This window comes from Myripristis murdjan, chromosome 19 (assembly GCF_902150065.1).
Source record: "Myripristis murdjan chromosome 19, fMyrMur1.1, whole genome shotgun sequence".
Classification (NCBI taxonomy): domain Eukaryota; kingdom Metazoa; phylum Chordata; class Actinopteri; order Holocentriformes; family Holocentridae; genus Myripristis; species Myripristis murdjan.
The window spans coordinates 23,978,335-24,003,204 of record NC_043998.1 but is presented as its reverse complement, the minus strand read 5'-3'; the positions used below and the strand labels follow the sequence as shown (position 1 = coordinate 24,003,204).

At 42.6% G+C, this 24,870-nt stretch overlaps 3 protein-coding genes across 6 annotated transcripts in view; 1 reads left to right on the top strand and 2 right to left on the bottom strand.

The window, feature by feature from the left end:
- Window positions 1-10,588, top strand: part of p4ha1a (prolyl 4-hydroxylase, alpha polypeptide I a) — a 28,218-nt gene extending 17,630 nt beyond the window's left edge. For both annotated transcript variants that reach the window (XM_030077666.1, XM_030077665.1), the window contains exons 10-15: window positions 2,270-2,369; window positions 3,321-3,374; window positions 4,244-4,309; window positions 4,409-4,477; window positions 4,704-4,800; window positions 7,286-10,588. In XM_030077666.1, the coding sequence (XP_029933526.1) occupies window positions 2,270-2,369; window positions 3,321-3,374; window positions 4,244-4,309; window positions 4,409-4,477; window positions 4,704-4,800; window positions 7,286-7,356 (457 nt within the window). In that variant the 3' untranslated portion in view covers window positions 7,357-10,588. The remainder of the gene's footprint in view (window positions 1-2,269; window positions 2,370-3,320; window positions 3,375-4,243; window positions 4,310-4,408; window positions 4,478-4,703; window positions 4,801-7,285) is intronic.
- A 323-nt stretch (window positions 10,589-10,911) lies between these two features.
- arg1 (arginase 1) lies at window positions 10,912-21,137 on the bottom strand. Its single transcript, XM_030077668.1, has 8 exons — window positions 20,878-21,137; window positions 19,325-19,397; window positions 16,835-17,009; window positions 16,152-16,314; window positions 13,933-14,027; window positions 13,152-13,256; window positions 11,908-12,044; window positions 10,912-11,185 (listed from the first exon to the last, which is right to left on the bottom strand). The coding sequence occupies exons 1-8, from the start codon at window positions 21,082-21,084 to the stop codon at window positions 11,022-11,024; spliced, it is 1,119 nt and encodes a 372-aa protein (XP_029933528.1). The 5' UTR covers window positions 21,085-21,137; the 3' UTR covers window positions 10,912-11,021.
- Window positions 21,138-22,895: 1,758 nt separating this feature from the next.
- The window catches only part of heatr1 (HEAT repeat containing 1), a 40,537-nt gene continuing 38,562 nt past the window's right edge, over window positions 22,896-24,870 (bottom strand). For all 3 annotated transcript variants that reach the window (XM_030078069.1, XM_030078071.1, XM_030078070.1), the window contains exons 44-45: window positions 24,632-24,740; window positions 22,896-23,802 (exon numbers count right to left, since the gene is read on the bottom strand). In XM_030078069.1, coding sequence (XP_029933929.1) covers window positions 23,714-23,802; window positions 24,632-24,740 — 198 coding nt within the window. In that variant the 3' untranslated portion in view covers window positions 22,896-23,713. The remainder of the gene's footprint in view (window positions 23,803-24,631; window positions 24,741-24,870) is intronic.

Here is a 24,870-nt window from a genome sequence, read left to right as displayed (position 1 = left end):
AGAATCCCCCTCAGATTATCCGACCCTCAGGGCGTCTCAGAAGGCTTTCCCATCCTCACTCCTGCTGCGTCTCAGGGCGACGGGATAAACGTCCCGGATGTGTTCACGAGGGCTTTGCATGTCTCGCTGTGCAGAGCCTCTGTCACACCTGGTGTCAGCATGATGCCGCGAGCTTTCACCTGCAGAACAAAACACACAAACTCACTCTCACTCCTATAGAGAAGATGGCAGCTTTGGGAAATGGTTTTGTTATGTGGAAAAAAGGAAAAAGAAAAAGGCATCTGCAGACTTCAAGCAAAGTCTGGGCTGCAACACGCAAATTCCCTTGGTGATGTGAGTTGGAGGACGCGCCGGGGGGTAGGGGGGCGAGCAGAGGAAACTATCATTTGCATGTCCCGGTTTGCAGACCATCGCCTGTCAGTGATTTGTCCACAAACTGGTGACGTCACAGAGGCTTCAGATTTCTGCAAAAACAAATTATTCATTGTCAGAGGAAAAAAAAATCCTCCTGTATCTCTGTCTCTAAGGCAAAATAATGACTCATGAAATATTTGATACTTTACTGGAATACAGCGGTCCCTTGTTTATCGCGGGAGTGACGTTCTAAAAATAACCTGCAATAGGCGAAATCCGCGAAGTCGTCAGCTTTATTTTTTACAATGATTCTAGATGTTTTAAGGCTGTAAAACCCCTCACTACACACTTTATACACTTTTCTCAGACAGGCATTAACATTTTCTCACTTTTCTCTCTTGTTTAAACTCTCAAAGTTCAAACCTTCGTCAAAAAATAAGTCCAGTATTATAGAATGAACGCATTCTGTACTGTACAGGAGACACGGCACGGAGGAGATTGATTGACAATGGTCTACAGTCCCTTAGCCAATCAGGACGCAGAACACAATGCGCTGTGTAAAAAAAAAAAAAAAAAAAAAAAAAAAAAAAAAGCATGCAAAATTGCACAAAAAAAAATCTGCGAAACTGCGAGGCCGCGAAAGGTGAACCGCATTATAGTGAGGGACAACTGTACAGCAGAGTCTGCTCTGTATGCTGCACGTCTGCTGGAGAAGACGGCCTGCAGCAGCTTGTTCTCAGCTCCTGTTGTCAGTGAAGATTTCAGAGGCTGTAAAGCTCCCAAACATCATCGCTTGATTTTCAAAATGATTTTACTCAGTTTCACTTCAAGTTTTACTGGAATGATTCAATCTTCGTAACGTTTCCTCCTTGAGTTTGCTTGAGTCCAGGTAGGAACAAGCGATTTGAACTCCGGTGACACCAAATCACCAAACCGAACCTGAAAGTGAGAGTGTCACCTGAGCCGACTGCAAGAAGTAACCGCAGAGAGCAGGGGTTTATGGGTAGACACATGTTGACACCTGAGAGCCAACAGGTTGTCGTCGTCACAGAATCACACTCAGCCGGCCTCTTTGTGTCATGAAGCACCAAAGAAGAAGAAATAACCAAAAAAAATGCAGACAAGTCCGTCATGCCTGGCTGAAGTTACAGTTACTGAAACCTCTGAACTCATCAAGATAATTTTATGCCCCTGCTGTCTTTATTATTATTATTATTAATAATAATAATTTGTTTGAATATGAAGGACAGGATCTCTCAGAGCCAGTAGAGGCTAATTCTGTTCAAACCCTGTGACGATGAGGAAAGGGAATAAAGGCCCAGCAGCTGAAATGAGATCCCACATCGCTTCGCCGTAACTCGAGCGTTTGAGCCTTTTTGAGATTCCACTGCTGCTGTTTCCATCCTCTGAAACTCTGAAATTGTATGAAATATTAACGTCGCTTTGGGGAGAAAAGTGTCCGTGTCGGTTTTGCTCAGAAAAGAGCGGCGTCTGCCTTTTGGTTCTCCATCGACTCTGAACCCTCCTGACCCGTTCACACACACACACAGTCACAGCAGCCTCCCCTCACCTTGTGTCTGTGTAACCCTGTGAAGGCTCGACCTGCGTGTCTGTAGCTCCATCCAAAGGCAAACTCAAGCCCAAAACAATGATCTTTTCACAGCTTGCATCCCTCTCTCTCTCTCTCTCTCTCTCTCTCTCTCTCTCTGTCTCTCGCTTCCCTTTGCTTGTCTTTGCTCTTTGCTCAGTAACAGTAGAGTAGTCTCATTCCAGCGCTTTGACCTTCATGTTATCCCACAGAAATGTTTAATACGTGTGCAGGAACTCAGACAGACACGGGTGTGAGTCGCTGTCTTCCTTTAATCCTCGCGTGTGTGTGTGTGTGTGTGTGTGTGTGTGTGTGTGTGTGTGTCAGTGCCTGGCTGGCGGCATACGAGCACCCGGTGGTGGACAAGATCAACCAGAGGATCCAGGACATCACCGGCCTGGACGTCTCCACCGCCGAGGAGCTGCAGGTACGTCCCCGCCCCGGCCTGCTGGACGCGTACGTGTTAAATACCCAACAGCCGCCGCCGCCGAGTCACCTGTGACCTGTGACCTGTGACCTGTGACCTGTGACCTGGCTTTAGGTCGACTCGTGTAAATGCCACAACCGATTTCAGAAAAGAAACATTAATCTCAAACTCCTGTTAATGCTACACTGTAAAAACTCAAAATCTTACCAAGACTATTTGTCTTATTTCAAGTCAAAAATGTCTTATTCCTAGTCAAAATATCTCATTTCACTTAAAATAAGACATGATCACCTCAGAAGTAACTTGTTTTTAGACAATTGTCTCTTGTTTCAAGTGAAAATTTGCTTGTTTCAGTGGCAAAATTTGTTTCTTGTTTCTAGCTAATTTTCACTTGTTTCAAGTGAATTTTCACTTTTTCCACTGGCAAATTTTGCCAATGAAACAAGCAAATTTTCACTTGAGACGAGAGACAATTGTCTAAAAACAAGTTACTTCTGAGGTGATCATGTCTTATTTTAAGTGTAATGAGATATTTTGACTAGAAATAAGACATTTTTGACTTGAAATAAGACAAATAATCTTGGTAAGATTTTGAGTTTTTGCAGTGTGAACGGCTCACTGTGGCATGGAAGCTTTTTCCACTCGTGCTCTTTCATCGCCTGCATTGACTCGCCTGGGCACGGCATTATGGGTACATTTTAGTGTAAACAAAAACACACTGAGCAGAATTTCCTTCCCTTGTTTAAGAGGTAACCTGTTTCTCAGTCAGCTGACCAGCTCACCTTTTTTTTTTTTTTTTTTTTTTAAAAGGAACTTACTTCTGCTTAAATAAAGACCCGACCACCATTTGTCATCGTGTTTATCACCTGTGTGTTTTCTTGGTACATCTGTCAATGCTATTTTCGCTCATGGTGCGTGTGTGTGTGTGTGTGTGTGTGTGTGTGTGTGTAGGTGGCAAACTACGGTGTCGGAGGGCAGTACGAGCCTCACTTCGACTTTGGACGGGTAAATAACACACTGAGCAGCATGAGTGGGGTCACCACAAGCTGTGTGTGTGTGTGTGTGTGTGTGTGTGTGTGTGTGTGTGTGTGTGGCTGTGACACTGATTACATTGCACCAGTAAAGCAGCTCTTTGTGAGGTCCTTGCATTTATTTGTTACCTTTGAATGCTCTTTCCATAAAACTTGTCCATATTAGTGTAAAACTGTGAAATGATAAGAAGATGCAGATTCAGTTCATAAGTGTGTGAACTGCTGATTCTCAGGCTTTTTGAACTGAGACCCCCAGAGGTGTAACGGTTGCCTTTTTGTCACAGTTCAGTTTGCACGTCAGTTTCTAGGCCACGGTTCGGTTTGTCTGAATCAAACTGACTCGCAAATCAAATTCTTCCTTTTTGACATGAAGCTGAATGAGGCTTTTTGCCAGAGCTCTGCTTCCTGTGCAGCGTCTCTGCGTGCAGCTCGTCTCCAAGTCACATATCAGGATGAGTGTTGTATTTAATCAGAAGCGAAGTGGAATGTTTTTACATTATGAATGTGCTCGCTTTAATTTCACATCATGCTTAAAAAAAAAAAAAAAAAAAAGAACAACTCCTGCAAGAATTGCTGAGAAAAAACACAGGTTTTGGTGTAAAATCATTATACTCATAGTGACCTCCAAATAGGAAATGCCCATTCAAAACTCATTTTTGCAAATGTAAAACATAGAAAATGAACTTTGACACCAAATAATTTGTTAAACTAGTTATTTTCCTTAGTTAATTAAAGGTTTAAAGAATGATTCTGACTCTGGAGGAAGATATTTTCAGGTTACAGGGCATCACATTAACCCTCTCAGTCTTGATCTGTTCTGTTCTTTTTTTTTTTTCTTCCCAGAAAGATGAGCCGGACGCCTTCAAAGAGCTCGGCACCGGAAACCGCATCGCCACCTGGCTGCTCTATGTCAGTACCCGGCCCACACATCACATCACTCACACAGCAGGGATTCATGCACGTGGTGACGCACAGAGCGGCTATGAACTGATTTCCTTTGTGTTGCAGATGAGCGACGTGGCATCAGGGGGCGCTACAGTCTTCACAGACGTAGGAGCTGCCGTTTGGCCAAAAAAGGTGCAGTTCACCACTCCTCCGTTCCTCCAAATACACCGAATGTCACATTTTAAGTCGATCTGATAGTGATTATAACTTATAACATGGGCAGCATTCCCCTTTTAACTGTTGGGAGGTTTTTGTCTTTTACAGAATATTTGTGTGTTTTTGCCATATTTTTAATACAAAAGTTAATACCTTTTATGTGTGTGTGTGTGTGTGTGTGTGTGTGTGTGTGTGTCACCAGGGAACAGCAGTGTTCTGGTACAACCTCCATGCCAACGGAGAGGGAGACTATCGGACCCGACACGCCGCCTGTCCTGTTCTGGTCGGCAACAAGTGGGGTGAGCGAACGTCACCGAAAATGAGATTGAGGATGAAAAGCAGGGGATGAAAAGAGGAAACTCCCGGGGTTGGGGAAAAAACGTTCAACAAAGTATTGCGATTCTTTTTTTAAAAAAAAAATTGTATTACTGAATCGATTTAAAGTAAAGATATTGGATCATATGAAACCGGCCCGCATAGGAGCAGCTTCATTGTAGTGAGACCATTTTGTCAAACTGGACGTCGCTGTAGAAAATGACCTCTAGTGACCTCTAGGAGAATCACAGCCTCATCAAACTTTACAGACACAAACTAGAGGAGGATTCAAAAAGCAAAAATAGCAATAAATTGTGTTATCAAATCACAAGCACCCAAGTATTATTATTATTAACTAGAAAATTCCCGCACGGAAATTTTGAGAGTGCCTCGGGGGCCGTTGCCGGGGGGCCGTTGCCGGGGGCTGCGCATCTGACCTCCACTAAAAAGTAAGAATAGTGATGTAAGAACAAAGTCAATTACATTCAGCTATGGATCAAAAACTATCAAAGTTGACCAATACATTCATACATTCTTGAAAAGCCAAGACTTTTGTCAACGCACGCTTGGATGTATAATTTGTATGAGTGCACTTCAAACTGGGAGGAGCAGCAAACTGAAGTCTGACAGAGGAGCAGTGCAGTGTGTACGAGCACTGCTGTTGCTAGGCAACGTAACAGAAATGCCGGTCAGAGAGCAGATTTTGTGCTTGGCGAAGCGCTTACTCCGGGCCAATTTGTGCCTAAACGGTAACTCCTATCAGAAAACCGAGCGGACGCTGAGCGCCACAAGGGCTTCCTGAAGCATTGTGTGTATTTTTGTGCTCCTGGGGTCTAAAATGTGGACAGGAGAGCGATGTAAAAATCAGTGAAAAACAGAAACGGCTCCGTTCTTCCCCTGGAAAAATAACATGGAAGCCTATTGGGGAAAACGAAGGGGCGTGTTGTCTTTAGAGGCTCGCCGTTCAAATTCTGTTGGTCTCACGGTAAAAGTAGATGCATCGTGTGAGAGAGGACATAAATCTCTACCACTCTGGAAAAAATTACGTGCGTACCTCAAACTATGTGCCCGTGAAGGCGATTTACGTTTTATTTTTTTGGATAATCCTCACCGCGGCTCCCCACTCTGTCAGTTAGAGCCGCACTCTAGCTGCTTAACGACCTCCACACACACACACATTGAAAACTGGAAAAAGTTGTGTGGCTCCCAACTCCCCATTCATTTCCTATGGGATTTTTTGAAAGCTGAAATCGCAATTTATGTTGCCATGGTAACTGCGATCGCAACCAAAATTTGCAGGCTAGGAGATCTGAGCAAGCCGCACATTTCGTCCATTGACTGTGTCGAGGTGTTCTCGTCGGTGTAGGAGTACGGGCCTTGCGGAATTTGCGCCATTCATTGTGGATGGGACATTTGTGCAGTTTTTTGGGGGGATTTTTGTCGCCATGGTAACTCCAAGAATGTACAGAAGTCATAGCACACCCGTCCCGACTGAGACGCATGTTTTCATAATAATAATGTCATAGGTTTTTTTTTTGAAACTGCGGTAGGAGTAGCGAACCGAAATTTTACGGAAGAGGAAGTCGAAATAAGAAGAATAAGAAACACGCAGGATAACAGTAGAGTGGTGAAGTCCCGCCCACCCACTTCCGGTACATGGGTCCTCAAAAGCAAAAAATTATGAATGCGATCCAATGGGTAGATAAAAATTATTTTTTGAATTGTGCCATGGATTTCACACATGTTGTTTGTGATATTTAAAGATAATTTTTCACGCAAAGAAGACTACAATTTAGCGCGAAGAATATTAATAATGTTAGGTTTTGTGTGAGCCCGCTTTGTGAACTACAACTCTTCGCTGCTCTCGGTGCGAATGATATACGTCACCACCCGCACTGGAAGCCTACAACAGACATGGCAATTTCTCTGCTCCGCGCTGAGTTTTTGAGGTTCTGAGTTTTTGAGGTTCTGAGTTTTTCCGCCCGACGGCGGGGTCCGCTCGCCCCTCCCGCCCGGCCCGGCGCTCCGTCGGCCCTCGGAGACGCGGACAATCGGGAACAAAACACACCGGCATCTTGACTTGAATCTGGATGGAGGGAAACGGCGATGACGTGACGTCACATACGCGACACAGTATGTAGTCTTTCTAATTGTGTTTTCTCAACAGCATTTAACTGAACAATGGAGCAATAAACGGTCAAACTCTTGACATGAAAATTTGTTATTTAAGCCAATAAACAACATTTGCGTAATCCATGGCATAACGACGGGGGGACCAGAAAATAATTATTTTCTGTCCATTGAACACCATTCATTTTTTTCGCTCCGAAAGGTCCCATGGGGGCCCACCGGAAGGGGCGGGACTTCACCACTCTATAGTGACTCGGTGCTGCCCCGAGGCACTAATTATTGTTTTCAGTGGACTCCTGGCCACAGGCGTGATGTGTGTCTGCTCTCTTTTCTCCTCAGTGTCTAATAAGTGGATCCATGAACGAGGGCAGGAGTTCAGAAGACGCTGTAGCCTTGAAGAGGCGGCCTGACCACAGACCGACCGGACCTCCTCCTCAGGCCCCGCCCCCCTCCACAGGCCCCGCCCCCTGAATCCACAGCCTGCCCCCTCCTCTCCTCAGCGCTGCGTCTTCCTCTCCTTCAAGCTCAGAGCTCAGCCGCTCGCTCTGTGGCTGCACATGTGATCAGACACATTTATTTTTATCTGAAGTGTGTGTGTGTGTGTGTTCCTGCGTGACAGTAACTGTTGTGTGTATGTGTGTGTGTGTGTGTGAATGTGTGATAGTGAGAGCCGATGGATTCTGTGGTGGGGTTTGAGGCTCTGACCTGTGGCTGCTTATGATGCTGGTATTTTTGCAAGACGATACTTCAAAAGAATCCAGCATCAGGCTGACATGTCGGTCTCACACTGATCTGTGGTGTGTGTGTGTGTGCGTGTGTGTGTGTGTCGTCTGTGCCTTCTCTCGTTGGGTTTACACACTCCTATAATATGGGACATTTGCACCATAACGCAACAGCTTTCCTGCGCTCGCAGCAAGAACACGAGGCTGCCTTCTCCTGTCGACCTGATCAGTTTTTATCTTTTTTCTTTTTAAATTTTATTTTAGTGAAGAACAAATGGCAGACGCTCCTCTGTACATTACTTTCTGACTTTTTTAAAATGTTGCTGTTACCAAGCCAACATGATTTGGCAAGAGCCTTCATCCGAGCATCAGTTATTTTACTTTTATGGTTCACTTCTTTGCGTTTTTAGCGATCAAATCACAAACGCTGTCACCGAATGTCACCGCCCTGCCGCTCCACACGTCTCACTCCAATCCTGTCTCTTGTTCAGATCTTTTTTTATGTGTGTGTGTGTGTGTGTGTGTGTGTGTGTGTGTTTCTCCTGCTTTGGCCCACACGCTCCCTGGCAGATCCTCAGTAAATTATTTGCTGCATGCCGACACTCTTCCATTGCGTTTAGTGTTTGATACGACGAGCGTCATCCAGCTGTAAATCTTTGACTGAACAGATTCAGGTCCATTCACAATCATCAGTTTGATTTTTGAATTTGTGAGCTGCATTTGGAGCCAATGATTTTGAGTATTTGTACCCCAAATTTTATATCTATTAGAAAACCTGCAGTCATGCAAGACTATCATTTTTCTTGTGATTGTGATTTACACGACTTGAACATTTTTATCCTGTAAGAAAAGTCTTTCCTGACAAAAGCTGCAGCTCTTAGTGTTCCGTTAAATCGCCAAGGTCCTTTTTTCTTTTTTCGGTTCAGTGTCAGTTCAAGTCGGAGCGATGCGTTCAGAGTCTTTTAGCAGATCCACTCTGTTGAATCAGCAGAATTCATAGTCGATGCCGGTTCTGACTCTCTGTAAACTGTCTCCCTGTTCCAGGAGGAAGGTGCAGCTCCAAACTGTGAGCTGTTTCTGTGTCAGACTTCAAATTCATTTTAACAATCTGCAACTCCAAACTGTCACATTTAGACTCATTTGGCTTGATAGCTGGTTTTGATTCTCATTTTTGAAATAATGCTTGTTGCATTTGCTAAATTATACAGTTTTCATTGCACTCCCCATTTAAAAGAGAAAAAACATGAAAACCTGACAGTCAGTCTGAAAGGCTGTGTGTTGTGTTGTGTTGTGTTGTGTTGTGTCTGAAAGATGCTCAGTCGTCTCCAGACATGCCGATGCGTCACGTCTGGCTCCGCCGAGGCCAGACTCACTGATGCTGCGGCCTCGCGCTGCGTCATGCTTAAGTAGCAAACTGGAGCCCTGCCAGGTTCTCTGAATGTCTTTTTTTGTTTTTTGTTTTTCTTCCCCCTCAGAGCAGTGACAGAGGCTTGTGCTGCTCTTCAGAATAAGAGCCTGCAGGGAAGGTTAAAGGGGAAGTGGCTGGTTCAAGTTTTGTTTTGGATTTGTGATCAGAGGATCTGCTTTTGGACAATCAGACAGGAGATCATTAGCACTGATTGGCTGGCAGTGCCCCCCCCCCCCCCCCCCCCCACCCCCCCCCCCCCCCCTCCACCCCCTTCTTCACCTCTCTCTCTCTCTCTCTCTCTCTCTCTCTCGCTGCCACTGTCACGTTCTCATGTCAAAGTCTCTCCTTTCATGTCCTCTCTCCCTCCCATTCTGCCTTGTCACACCCCTCTCTTCCACCAATACAATGTGTGTGTGTGTGTGTGTGTGTGTGTGTGTGTGTGTGTGGGCTCTGTTTCAACCTGGAGGTCATTCACTTTCCCTCCAGGGACAAACAACAGATGAACGCTGACATTCGAAGCCAAATCAAGTCACACCGTGTCTCCTGCGTGAACATGTGAACCGCTCCTCACGACACCCAAACACACACACACACACACACACACACACACACACACTCCACCTTCAGTCAGAGTGAGCAGTTGTGTCTGTGCCTGCAGATAAAACTTGACAGTGGCCTTATTCCAGTGTATGAACCTCTGTATCAACCTGTGGGAAAGTTTTGTAATTACAATAATTTCCCATGGACGGTAATAAAGTGTGACTAAGGTGCAGTTTATGTAAAGGAACAATACAGCCAAAATACCAGTGTTCCTTCCAGTTCAGTCAGATCGCCTCTGTGTGATCTGGTGAGGTTTTCCAGTCTGTCGGGAAGCAGAGGTCTTCGCCTGGAGGGCTGCGGGTCACGTCGGGGGGCTGTGAGCTGTTTCTGGAAAGGATTTTTTCGGCAAGATGCTCCCATCTGACAGTTTGAGCTCCACAAAACAAAACCATCAGAACGAAACTTCACCAAATCACACAGAAACTGTCTGGATGGATAGACTGTCACACTGTTTTGTTTTCTTTCTCTTTTGTATTTTGGGTGAACTGTTCCTTTAAAAAAAACAAAAGAATAATGCGCTGTATGAACACAGGACAAAATCTGCTGCTGTGTCAATCATGTCTGTTTAACTAATTCTCATAATTAGAATCAAAGAGGCAATCCTGAACTTTAAGGTTTTTTTTTTTTTTTTTTTTTTTTTTTTTTATTCATTCATCAGTGCATCATCACTCCTCTGTGTGTGTGTGTGTGTGTGTGTGTGTGTGTGTAAAGGAGCATGAGGTCCAGCCCGACATGCAGCTTGTATTGTGTTTTATTTTATTTTCTGTAAGGAAGTGTGTGTGTGTGTGTGTGTGTGTGTGTGTGTGTGTGTGTGTGTGTGTGTGTGTGGAAGTTGCGCTCCTGTGTGTGTCCATGAGTGACATGAATGTTTTCTAGAGAAATAAATTTTATGTGATTGAACAATCCGTGCAAGAAGCTGTGCAATGTTTTATCTCTTTAATAATCCCGTCTTTAAATACTCAAGACCTCTTTTTTTAAATTATTATTATTATTATTATTATTATTATTATTATTATTATTATTCTGTAGTCATCAGCAAAATTGCATTCAACAAATAATTCATTCAGCAATCAGGAAAAAAATAATCTCTATATTGTGTGTAGAAGGAAACAGGTTATAAAAGGCCTGTGAAGGCAGCGCGGGGTGGGGGTGGGGGGGGGGGGGGGGGGGTCGACATGCTGGTGAGACTCAGAGTTCAGAAACCTGAAGCAGCTCGAGGCGCCGGCTCCGTCCAAATCCAGCGGCTCGGCCTAAATCACAAAGCGGACGCGTCTCCATCGACAGACGCCGTCCCGTCGGCGATCAGGGGGGGTTTCCGTCCGCCACGCTGCGTTCAGGGCCCGGCTCACGGCTCCGGCATGCGGTAGTCCGCCGGGTGGTTTCCTTCCCGCCGGCGTCCGAAGCAGCCGAGCAGCACGTCCACCGCCGTCCTGACCGTGGACTGCACCTCGTCCTCCGTCCGGCCCCGCGCCGGGTTCACCTCCACCATGTCCACCGCCGACAGCAGACCTGCGGGGGAGACATGAGCCTCAACCTGCATGATCTCATCAGGTCCCAGCTTCAAAAATCTCCATCAAACAAGTCATTAAAGGAATATTCCAACATTCTGGGGCAAAATCCCCTCACACGAGATGCTGGACACCATTTTCTCCTCTGTGCATCAGGTGGTTCAGTTCCTATGGGTAGCATTTTGTGTTAGCTTAGCATAAAGACTTGAAGTCAATAGGAGTCGTTAGCATGGCTTCGTCAAAGTGTAAAAAAATGTCCTTGTATTTCAAATCCACATGATCCACTGTCTGTTTTTTCACTTTGACGGAGCCAGGCTAACGACTCCCATAGACTTCAAGTGTTTATGCTAAGCTAACAGGAAATGCTACCCATAGGAGCTGAACCACTGGACGTCCAGAGGTGGAGATGGTGTCCAACATCTGGTCTCGGTCTGGGGAAGTCAGGGAAAAGCGATTTTGCCCAAAACAAGTTTCAAAATGTTGTTTTTCTTCAAAACAGGTAAATAATCTGCCAGTGGGTTGACATAATCCCACTTGTTTCCAACACTAATCAACTTGTTTCCAGAATTTTCTTCAATCAAGTGTCATTTTCTTGATCCTAGTGGGCTGATCTGCCTTATTCTGCTTTATTTCAACATATGTATATACTTACTCCCATTTAAAATAAAAAAAAAAAAAAAAAAACACATGAACCTGCACCCTCCACCTGCCTGTGAGTCCTACCTGTCTGGCAGAGGTGCTCGGTGATGTAGACGCCCTCCCGGTAGCTCAGCCCGCCCACCACCGGCGTCCCGGTGGCCGGCGTCACCGACGGGTCGATGGCGTCGATGTCGTAGCTCAGGTGGATCGGCTTCTTCACTCTGACAGAGGAGAGACAGCAAGGAGGGCGAGGGCACGCGGTGAAGTTCGGCTGCAATTCATGATGATTATTTTAAATGATTTATTGAGGCCATAAAGAACGAGCACTAATGACAAAATGAGAGCCAATGAGAGAGCAGGAGGCGGGACTTCAATTCAACGAACGTGCAGGTCAGAGGCGTTTTCCATAGGTGGATTATTTTTTTAAATTTTTTTTTTTTTTTTGGGGGGGGGGTGAAATTACATCAGTATATTCTTTGGCTGCTGTTTGTCGATCAGCTCCGTTTCAACAGGAAAGGGGAAACTTTGTGTCGCACATTCAAGACAACGTGTGCAGATTAAATAACACAAAATAAATCATTTTGGGGTGAAGCGTTCCTTTAATGAAGCGATTTTTGAGGATTTTGAAGATTTTGAGGTTTAAAAAAAAAAAGCATCTTGTTTTTTCATGTTGTGGATGAAAACACAGGCAGCCTGGTACTTTTTCTTTCTTTTTTTTTTAAGAAAATAAAGCACCGTCTCTTCAGGAAAATGTTTAACTTAAAAAACCTTTCAGTGTCCATACAGGCGTTGCTTTGCTTTGTAATGGGAAAAAAAAGGGACTAAACATTAGCTTGGGGAGGAATTAACCGAGGAGACACACGTGGCTTACCTGCACCGTTTAAAATATAACCATTCAATTAAATATGAGAAATATAAACCCTGAAAGTATTTTTTTATTTTTTTGGGGGGATAATCATTTATCATGTGTTTAACTCAGCAGCAGCAACAGGCAGGACTGCAGCTAGAGAATATGAATTCGTGAGAATTACAAACATACAATAAATCTTCAATCTGTAATTATATAAAATAAAAAAAATATTAAATATTAAAAATATAAATGTTTGTTTTGTTTTGTTTTTGCATATATTTCTTCTTTTATACTGTATTATAATGTTATTTTTTATTGTTGGATTTTTCTTGAAAAAATAAAAAATTTCAAAAGTAAAAAGTTCTACTTCAGGTAGAGCTGAAAGTGAAGCCCTCTGTGTGCTGTGACCTTTGAGACCCCGTCTAAACACACACTGAGCTCTGATGTGAGTGCGAGGCCGGCCGGCCGGGCGTCCTACTTGGCGGTGAGGTAGTCGCACGTCTCCTCCATGACTCTGGCGATGCCGAGCCGGTCCACCTCCGTCATGGAGAACGTCTTGACGTCCAGGAGCTTCAGGATGTAGCTGCAGAGGGAAAACAGAGCAGGGAGTTCCTCTGAGCCAAGAACAACCGATAAAACTGGATAACTGGCTCCAAATGTCGTTTATTTTCTCGGCCTCGTCGGCGTGAACGAGCTCTTTTCCACTCAGAATCTGATTGTTGGGGTTTGACAGGCCGGGATCATGTTGCACGAGTCATTTTGTTGTCATTTATTGCCATTTGTAGAAGTCCAAAGAGCAAAAAACACTCTTTTTTTTTAATGCAGATTTTGTCAGATTGAATAAAAATGCTGCATGGAAAAGGGAGAAATGTGACCAAAAGGTTCTATGCTAGCTTGAGCAAAAAGAGACGTGATAATTTTGCGATGGAAACACATTTGTGGATTAATTCCCATGAGCGGCTGCTGTTTGACCTCTGACCTCTGGCGGCATCAACAGGTCTAGGTGGACAGATGAAGAAATCAAAATACGTTTACATGCACGACCATGCAGCTCCAAAACAAACCGGTTGCCCATAGCAACGGTCAGGTGACGATATTATAGTAGGATATGTCATCTTTTGGCACTCGTGTTATTCACTCACATGGGTGCCATGGAAACACTACTTTGTTTTTTGGCAACCTTAAATTATTTGCTTGACACATCACAAAAAACGTCATTTTGGGTGAACTGCCCCTTTAAAATAAACGCAGAGCCTTACTGTTCCTCCGGGTCGACGTCCCTCAGGCCGATGTAGACGAGGTCTTTGGCCGCCACGCAGGGTTTGACCCAGGAGAAGCTGGGTAAGGCAGGAATCTGACGGCACAAAGGAGATCGATATGAGCTCCGATTCTCCAAAATGAAGAAATAAAATCAAGCTGACATTCTAGATTTTTCTATATTTTTATAGATTAATATAATATTGATAATTACTAGAGTATAATACAATATATATGTAATATATAGGAACTCAAGGGGTAGGATCATATAAGCTTTTAACTTCTTCCTACTCCCTTTTGAACATGTGCCGGCCATCTAGGAAATAACATTGAATGCATTTATTTTTTTGTACTTTTCTTCTATTACCCTGTTGTTGCATTGCCTGTTGTCCTTTATACAACATGTTCAAAATAAATAAATAAAAATATCTTACAGAGCTGAAATGATGAACTGATACCAAATCATCAATCGAGGTTTTTAATTATTATTTTGATCACTGATGGACGGTTTTAGTCAGCTATTAAGTAAAAATGCCAAAAGTCTAATTTCCAGCTCTTTCAGAAATGAATACTTTGGGTCTTTTTTTGCTGCTGGTCAGACTGAGGAAGACATTAGGGGCTCTGATTTTTTTTTTTTTTTTTTTTTTTCATAATTTTTCATACTTTACACAGTAAATGATTCACCAAAAACACAGCCCTACACCTAACAAGTGCCTGGAAATGTGTCACTCGTTTGTTGTGGAGTAAGTTGAAGGTTGACGTCGGGGTTTCTTCACATTTCTGACTCAGTTCCTGCGTTTTTTTATCTGAGGCACGGGAGTCTGAGACTAACCCTAACCCACCTCAGCTCCAAACGGCTCTCTTATCTGGTGTTTTGCTCCTGATCCCAGACGGAGCTCTTAACCGTGAAGCTCAGGTTTTGTTGTTTTGTTTTTTTTTTTTCTTGGTGAAATCGTGTCCTCTTTGCTTCGTTCACTGGCCTTTTGTTTTATTAAAAGCAACATTACACAAGCGATTAGCTTTGCAAACGCAGAGTGACTCAGTGTTTTGCGGCGGCGAGGGAACAGACGAGGCCCAAAGGAAGCAGTAAATATGACTTGAGTGCTTTCCCACACAAACTAAATTACATGAAGTCTGGGATTTATCGGAAAAAAGGAGCGTAAAAGGAAACCAGGTGACACATACAGTGTAATCAGTGCGCTGGAGGATGGTTCACACTTCAGAGTTTTTGAGAAGTTCAATTCAAATCCTCCACGCTGTCTGTCTTTCTTTTTTATTTTAACAATCCTTTTTATTTCTTACTTTGCCTTCTGTGAAGATTTTTGTAGCAGCAGTGTTTTCAGTCATCACTCAGTTTTAAAAACAGCAATTAAAATTTATGTCTATTATCTTTTATTGCTTTGAGGCCTTTTTTTTTTTTTTTTTAAAACTTTGTTTAGATGCAGCAGTAGTAGTAAGTAACACTGGTAAATATAAAAAGTAATGATCTGTCTGTGTGTCTGTCTGCAGCTGATCTCGGATGCTAATATTTTCTTGTGGCTTCAAAACCTTGGAAAAATGTTTGCTCTCGCTGACACTGCTCTCTTTCTTCATTCACTCTCTAGCTCTCTCGACCACCACTGCTCTCTCTCTCTCTCTCTCTCTCTCTCTCTCTCTCCCTCTCAAAGTCAGAGCTAGTGGACTTCGACCAAACTGTTTGCATAGCTTCTCTTTCTGGAAAGTGCAAGTTCATATTTGACTTTTTATCCATATTTCCCATTCAAGTGACATGTGAACTTGTAACGGCAGGGGAAACTGCATCCGTCCGCAGCTGATCTCACAAACTACTGGCTCTGTCAGCCTAATATTGTGTATCCACAGTTATGAGTGTATGATCATGGACGTCTCCTGGTTGCAGTGATTTAAAACTTTTGAAAAATGAGCATCGGAGAAGTGGAGAAACGCAGCTTCTCTCTTGGAAATATCAATAATCTTCTATTATTGTGGGCAATTTTTACAAGTTATAATTGTGTGTTTTTCCTGGACAAGCAGCACTTTACATTTTGTTGCCCAATTCTAGAAACAGAATAATAGAAATGCAGTCGTCAAGGAAATATGGTTAAATAAAATTATCTCAATGAAAAAAAAATGAAAAATTCGAACTTTACTCCCAGCAATCCCTTATAAATTAGACATTATGTAATAAGGGGTATGGCTGCTGTGTCTGGAGTCGGCGGCTCACCTTGGACTGCAGCTCGTGGATCAGGTAGGACATGGGCTGGCCGTGCAGGTTTCCCGTGGGCGAGGTGAGCGGCGTGTTGATGTCGGCGTGGGCGTCGACCCACACCACGCCCAGCGGGCTCTGCAGGGCGGCGGCGTGGCCGTGGATGGAGCCGATCGCCAGGCTGAACAAACAACAGGAGGAGACATTAGGACCCCGAGGCCGTCCTCACCACAGCTCCTCCCCGTCCCCCGACCACGCCCCCCTCAAAATAGAGACTCTGTTTTTTTTTTTTTGTGATGCTCTCTCATTGTTTGTTTTTTAACCGAGCAGAGTCTCTGATAAATAAAAAAATCAGTAAATAAATAAAAATTGCCTCTGATACACTGATGTTTAAAAGACCTTATCGTTTCAGTCTGGCTTTTATTTTGAAGTAATGTTACAGCCTCAGTGTGTCAGTTTAATCGCTGGTTTTCATATCTCGATCCTTGTCTTTGTTTTATTGAATTTTATTTGTTTACTTTTATTATAGGAACCTTGGAGAACAGCAAAATAAGATATTTAAAAAAGTGATGAAAACGGAAGTAATAATGTTGGGACTGGAATATTCTAAGAATATTATAGGAATATTATAGGACTAGAAAATTACAAAAAACAAAGATAAATAAATACCTGTACAGCAAAATTAGCACACACACACGCACCTGTGGTCCCCGCCCAGCATCACGGCTGTGTGTCCGTCCCTCTTCACGCGGCTCACGGCCTCCGCCAGCTTCTGGTTGGCTCCGCCCACCGCTCGCACCCTCTTGGCCCGGCCCACAGGCTCGTCGGGCACCACCTCCTCAAAGCTCAGGTTCCCATAATCCTTCACTGCGCAGCCTGCTCACACACACACAGGGTGTCTGGGTAACTCACAGATGTGCGGGTGCAAACTCTGGACAGAATGAACCTTTAACACACCGAGGAGGCTCGGAGCAGCTAACGCTGATTTTATTATTTTTCAATTTTCAGATGCGGCCCAGAAGAAAAAAGACACTTTGATTTGTCACGTTTTGAAGTTTTGTGATGTAGTGTTCACTTTATTTTGAAGTGTGCAAGTAACAAGTTCATTTCTTTGACATCTTAAGGTCTGTTTATGAATTTTTTTTTTTTTTTTTTTGTGCAAATTTTTTGGATAATTTTTCAGTTCAGTAATTTCAGTAATTACTGAACTGGTCTTTTTCTTTTTTCTTTCTTTTTTGCTATTTTTTTTTCTAATATTTTTGTATTTTTTAAAAATATTTTTTGTATATTTTATGTGTGTGTACATTTATAAAAAATTATATATATATATTTTTTTTTTCTTTTTACTTTACTTTTTTGGTAATTTTTTTAGTGATTTTTGGTAATTTTTTCAGTAATTTATCAGTAATGTTTTACTGATTTTCTGGTCTTTTCCTTTTTTCTTTCTTTCTTTCTTTTTTGCTAATTTTGTGATTGTTTTTTCTATTGTTTATACACACATGTATATATATATATATATATGTGTGTGTGTGTGTGTGTGTGTGTACTTTTTTGTAGTTTTTTATGGTCATTTGCTGGTCATTTTCTTGTAACTGTTCACTCACTTCTCACTCATATTCAGGTATTTTCCAGCTGATTTTCTCTTCACCTTTCCTCCCAGGTTTTGTTGCTTGTGTTTCAGAGGATTCAGACAGATTCAGACTCAGATTCATACAGATTCCTCCAAACAAACAAAACCAGATTCTAATTGGCCGCTGTCAAAAAAGTCAACAAAGCGACGAGAAGTTGAACCTCTCTGTGTTTTAATGTGTGGCTCGTTTAAAGGCTGAGCTCCAGTGGAAATGTGTCAGATTTAAAAAAATAAAATTAAATTAGAGCTGAACCCTGTGGACGTTGAGGTGAGCCATGTGTGTGTGTGTGTGGAAATTTTTAAGCAACGTTAAACAAACATTGACACTGACAGATCAGTCACCAGGGTCTCTGTTACTGTGTACCATGCACACACACACACACACACACACACACACACACACACATGCCAGGCACTTGTATGCAGCCGTGTCCTACAGTGCTTTTCCTGGTCAATAGTATGAGAGAGGGCATGTTTCCAACGGCATGCTAGGAGTGACTGACCCTCACACACACACACACACACACACACACACACACACACACACACACACACACTACTGTATTTCCAAGGTCGGATGAGTTATGCCAATCAAATCTCACCTCCTGTGTTCCATGAATAAAGCAGTGGGAGGACGTCTGGCATGACTCACATGTCCTGTCACACACACACACACACACACACACCTACACACACTTACACACACCTACACACACGCACTGGTCTGATCCAGCTCAGTGATCCTCCTCCCACTGTGATATAAGTCTCATAAGATTATAGACAAATAGACAACACACTGTACCAACCCTGCAGTGTACACACACACACACACACACACACACACACACACACAGTTGACAGTGGGGCCTATGAATAGCACAATGCACTGAGCAGTGTGTGTGCAGACCCTCTGTGCTGGATGAGGTCAAGAATGAAGCTCGATGTTAAAAAAAAAGTCCCAGGAGCCTGTGGCTGGGCTTTTATTTTGAAAGCTGCTAGTTAACCCTCTGAACACTTTATTTCTTTTTATTAAAAAAAGGGCGGAATTTTTTTGTCCAGTAGCAATTAATTTTTTTTTTTCAAAATTTTATTTTATTTACATTTTATTTATAATTTTTGCAATTTAATTTAAATACATATTATAATAATTGTATAGCTTTATTATAATTTTTTAACTAATTTCTTTCCTTTTTAAATTTACTTTAAAGGGTGTCAAAGGGTTAAACCAACATTTATTGGGAGGGATATTTTTTTTGTTTTCTATCTATAGCGACAGGATTTTTTTCACTCCTGAGGCTTTTTGTGTTTTGTGTTCTTGTGTTGAGTTTTCATACGACGTGTTTTCTCAGGTTGTAGTAAGTTTTTGGACATGACGACTTGTTTTTCTCTTTTTTTGTATTATTGTACTTTACTTTTTGCCTGTGATGGAACCCTGTTTTTCCATTTTTTTGTGTGTGTTAGTGCAGGTCCTGTCTGATAAGATGCATGAAGGGCTGCTCTTTCATATTTAATTTAAATCCATATTTTTGGCTGTGGGTGGATCAGGAGGAAAGCTCGTCACCTTGCGCCTGCAGCTTCTCCACCAGCCCGGCGGCACGGATCACGTCGGGGCCGCGCTCCACTCCGCCTCGGGGCTGCAGCACAGGAGAGACCGGATCACACACACATACACACAGGAGAACACTTGTACACACTCATCCCGTCAGAGCTGAAATCTAGACCTGCTGACCAAAAACATTTTTAGGACACCAGGTCCAGATCCTCAGGGCCGGCCGCTCTCATGCAGGATCATGACAGAGAAATGAAATCTGATCCAACAGATTCATGCACATGGATACAAATCAGCACCGTTTTCAAAGTAAAGTGTCTCAGTTGGAAGTGTGTTTCGATGTCTACCTGCACAGTGACGCAGCATAACTAAGGGATCATCAGCAGGTGGGTGTGTGTAAAAATGTTTAACACACACACTGCGAGTTCACCCCAAATCATTTACCAACAACATAAAAAGAATGTTTTTTTTAAAAGGTGCCACAAAGAACCATCAATAGGCCTACATGGCTACTTTTTTTTTTTTTTTTTTTAACCCTTTCTTAAATGGTTCTTTAGTAATTTTTCAGAATAAAAGGTTCTTTGAACGTGTGTGCAGGTTGAAAACCAGCATGAACGTGTTGTTGGCCGGTTCTCCACGTTCCTTGTTCCTTCACTGGGTTCCAGACGAGGTGTTAAAAATGTTTTCTGATGGTTTATAGAGCAAGACATAATAATAATCTGCACATTAATCCACAAGGAAAAGAATTGGTAGCCTAGCTGCTGCCGCCACCAAATAACTCCAATAAACATGAAGAACCTTTAAAGAACCGTATACAATGTGTGAGGAACCAGCCCCTAAATAAAGAGGTTCCTCAGCTGCTGATGGTTCTCTGTAGAGCATTTTGAAGAACCTTTTAAGAACCAGTGTTTTTCTGAGAGTGTTTTCCTGGAGAACGTCAACCAGGACCTTTTCCTAACCTTAACCACGCCGCTCTGTCGGCTGAACGCTACAGGAAGTTAGCCACCGCCTCTTCAGTTGAGGGGAAAGTTGCATTCATATGCTAAAAAAAAAAAAAAAAAAAAAAATCTACAAAATCTGTAGATTAAAAAGAGAAAAAAGTGTGTGTGCGTGGATGCAAGGCGACCAAATGCGTTCACGGGACGTCCCACAGCGGAGCACCCCTTTCTTGTCACGCTGTTACCATGGCGATAACATGGTGCTCACAGTGTCACCTTGAGGAGAAAATCACCAAGAAATCTCCAAGAGCAAGAACAAACTTTGACTTTCCTGCGGCCACACACACACACACACACACACACACACACACACACACACACGCACACACACACCTGACACACACAAAGAGATGTAAAGAGAGTTGCCATGGAAACGACACAGCACCTCCTTGTGAATCTTAAGCTGCAAAGTCGCCTAAAGCTTTTAGGCTATTTATTTATTTATTTATTCATTCATTTATTTATTCTTCTTCTTTTTCTTCCTCTTATTATTATTTAAAATTTAAAGCCAATAATTTCTGATAAAAATCCCGACAGTTTGGAGGAAGTTGCCCCGGTGCGCCTCACCTGTCCCTTGGAGAAAGGCGCTCCGACGATCCCCACTGAGGAAGACTGAGGATGATGATGATGGTGATGAAGATGGCGGTGCTGCTGCTGGAGATGATGATGATGATGGTGGTGGTGATGATGATGATGAAGGTGATGAAGGTGGTAGTGCCGCAGAGTGGGCTTGTAGGCGGCCAGAGCCAGCCGCAGTCCCCTGGTGCTCCTCATGATCCGCTCCGCACACACACACTCACACACTCTCTCACACACACATACCACACACACACACACTGACACTGAGCGCCTCTGACAGCGACGGGGCAGGATCCGCAGCCCACGTGGAGGCGGCATGTGACACTGCCTTTCCTAGTATAGCGACGGATTTTTGCGATGATACACATATTTTTTTGGTTTACGCTCTGGTTGGTCATTCTGTCTGATCGGCTGTGTTTGCTGTCAGGAGGAAGCGGGTGTTGTCTAACATCAGAGAAAGGCTGTGGAGGATGAATGGAAGTCAATTAAGGATTCCGTCGCTGTCCTAGGAAACGCAAAAACGCGCACAGGGCATCTCATCTGCCCGCTGTCCCGCCATGTAACTCATTAATTTTGCTAATTTATGCGTTTATTTGTCAACATCATCGTCTTCACACAACACGAGCTGCATTACCGTCTGCTGCTCCAGGTATGAAGGAGATGTAGCTCATTATCATTATTATTGTTTTTATGCAAATCTATTGTTTGGAGTTTATTTACATTCATGCTCACAGTGGACAGCTGAACTGAAACAGAATTTACATTGATAAAAAAAAAATAAGAATTATTTTATTTATTGTCTTATTGCTCATTTCTCATTTATTTTACTCTATTAAAAATGTATGTTGTAAAAAATATATATCGTATATGTCTGAATATGAATATGACTGAACACTCACCTGGAACCATGCAAAAAAAAAAAAAAAAAAAAAATTAAAAAAGCAAATAAAAGCTATAAGATTTCAGCTATGCAGCAGCAAAGTGCGACCAAACATAAACAATGTAAATAAATAAAATTAAATAAATAAAGAAGCGTTGTGGCTGAACTGGGTGTGTTTGTCAGGATGAGTCAGAGTTTTTCATGTGAAGCAAACATCCTGCTGATCAGGAATCTATCAAACACATCAGCTGAGGGTGTGTCCTCTTTCAACTGCCTGATTAAAGTTGGTGGTGTAGAAAAGTCTCCTCATAAAGCTCTGATGGCCTATTTCTCTGTTATTGGCTTATACTTAATTTTTTTTTGAGTTTGTAATAAAAACGTTTTTTTTTTGTCTATAAGTTTAGAATTTAGTTGATGTGTTCATTCATTCAGTTCTAGATCAAATAAATGCCTGTCAGCTGTTTTTATCCATTTGACTTTTTTTTTTTTTTTTTTTTTATTTGCCTTTATTTAAATAAACACTTCAAACCAGGCTAAAAGTCTATACTCTATGTGACTTTTCAATTTAAAAAAAAGTTTTAAAAGGTGTTTTGGTTCCACCGCCTTCACCAGGATATGTCTTATTTATTTCCATTGCAAATCAACTTAAATAAACTACAATCAAATTAAATCCCAGTGGCAGATCTGCCTTGTCTCACAATGGAAACTCGTCTGCAGAAGATTCCTGAAATCCAGCGAGACGAGTGAAACTGTCGCCTCCCGCTGGCAGAAACAAAACAAAAAACCAAACAAAAAGACCAGCTCACGAGAGGCAGAAGGTACAAAAGTGGAGACGGAGGTGGTGAAGGAGGACGGAGTCATGAGAGGAACAAAAGACGTTCTACGAGTAAAACACGAGGACAGACGGGACAGCACAGGCGTGTCGGATGAAAAAAGAAGAAAAAATAAATCAATAAAGGCACCGAAACCCAGAAAGAAACCAGAAAAACAGCCATAAACATGCAACCCGGGTCGATAAAGTGATAACATGACATTTTCATACATGCATCTCAATGTCTGCAGAGAAAATAACTTTCTCGTAAAAAACAAAACAAGACAAATCAAAGACACGATTCACTTTTTATACATTTTCACCGACGGTTTAATGTCATTTTCTCCTGTAAAGGCACAGTTTGACCTTCAATACAAAACCAAACAAAAAGTCAATGAGACAACAACTTTTTAAGAAGCTTAAAGGTGCTACAGCTGTGACATTTCATCATGAATACAGAATTAACACATTAACTTGGAGACTCTGGGATAATTCCTGTGAATAAACAAGCCGGTCAGCCTGTAGTGCTGCAGCTAGAGGGCGCTGTTCTTCCACAACACACAGCTACAGCCTTCAGAGTTAATAGTGGTGGAACTGGAAGAAGTGAAAAGACTGATGGAGAAAAAAAAAAAAAAAACATCACCTCCAGCGTGTTGATCCTCTTTACATCCATTCTCTGAAGAGGATTATGGGAAATGTAGTCTTGATTCGAAGACACACAAGCGCTAAACATCGCCGCTGATGAGAGGAAGAGGCTACTGGCGGTCTAATTATACCGAGATATCATAATTAAATTTGACACACAGATATTTGGAAGAAAAAAAAAAGACAAAAGACACAGGAACGACGACATAATAACAAAACTTGTTTATCTCATGATGTTTCAGCCCAATCGGCCACAGAAACTCATGAAATAAATACATTTTTCCAATCTTTAGTGCACAGGTTAGTTATATTTTGTGATATATTGATGTTTAAATTTTACAGAAAATTAAACATGTACGGATTGTGTCTGTTGTTTTTGCAGCTGAACTCTTGGAAAGGAAATGAGGAAGAGGAGACGATCCCTCTGAAGTTACACAGGCAGCATCGTCACACCGTGCTCTGTGTGTGTGTGTGTGTGTGTGTGTGTGTTAGAAGTAGCTCTGCAGCGGCTCTCCCAGGATGTTCTCCATCTCCTGGATGACCTTCTGGACTTGGTGCTCCACCTCCTCACACTCGTCTGGAAGAGAAAAAAAAACAGATGAAATGAAGTGAAACAAGCCGGTCTGTTTGAGAAGTGAAACTCCAACAGGTCAAAGGTAAAAATAAATAAAGAAAGAAAGAAAGAAAAGAAAAGAAATCACACTGCATGAAGAGATATAATACGTTCACATCATCTGCAGCGCATCATCTTTAACACAAGTAATCGTCTTAGTTTTCCTCTAGGAAGAAGTAAATGCTTATACCCTGAAATACTGGTGAGGATATAAATGTATGCATGTATTTGTCGCTGTAATATGTAAGCTTTATGAACTAGAATTATTATTTTCTCTTTTTTTCCACTGCAGACAATCATCTCTTTTCCACCCTCTTGTGGGTGTGTCTGCTTTTTTTTCTGTGTGAACATGGCAACAAACCATCAGAGCACCACATTATGCTAAACGTAAAATCACTGGTGTGGTGCTTTAATGCATCTTATAAAGCAAAATCATTTTTAAATTTACTGTAACTCCTCCACTCGATTTTTTTTTTCTGTTGAATGTGCAGAGAGACCGGCCGGTGTTAAAGGCTGAAAGGTGCAACGTGCAAAACTGCAGAGGGTCAGGACTGTTTAGATTCAATATGAGGAAAAAAAAAAAAAGATATTTTATGTGCTTATTCCGTGGTTTCTCGTCAGTAAAGTCCAAAAGGTCCTCGCTTCAATCGACCCCCGGCGGTTTCGGCACGGTGCACCTTTACGACTGGGTCACGGGTGCCGTTTTAAACATTTCTGTTTGGGTTCGACCGGCCTCGTCTGGCAGAAGGAAAGAAAGACAGAAAGAAAGAAAGAAAGAAACCCGTCTGCTCACCCTCCATGAGCTCGGCGAGGAAGGGCACGGTCTCCGGCAGCAGCACCATGTAGTTCTCCCGCAGCTTGGCGGCGAGCTCCGTCAGCATCAGCAGGGAGGAGAAGCGTACCTGAGGGGGGAGGAGGAGGAGAGGGGGAGGAGAGGGGGAGGAGGTCATCAGGGCTCCACATCACACATGTACCGTCAAACGTTCAAATTCAAAGAGAACACATCCATCTTCACACCGGCTGAGGTTTCTT

What these genes read in the sequence shown, in the direction of transcription:
- arg1 (XM_030077668.1), bottom strand. Translation starts at nt 21,084, where the DNA reads ATGAGGAGCACCAGGGGACTGCGGCTGGCTCTGGCCGCCTACAAGCCC. An exon ending in GGAGAAGCTGCAGGCGCAAG is followed by an intron (nt 17,010 to 19,324) that starts GTGACGAGCTTT and finishes GTGTGTGAGCAG; the next exon opens with GCTGCGCAGTGAAGGATTAT. An exon ending in TCCACGAGCTGCAGTCCAAG is followed by an intron (nt 14,028 to 16,151) that starts GTGAGCCGCCGA and finishes TTGTGCCGTCAG; the next exon opens with ATTCCTGCCTTACCCAGCTT.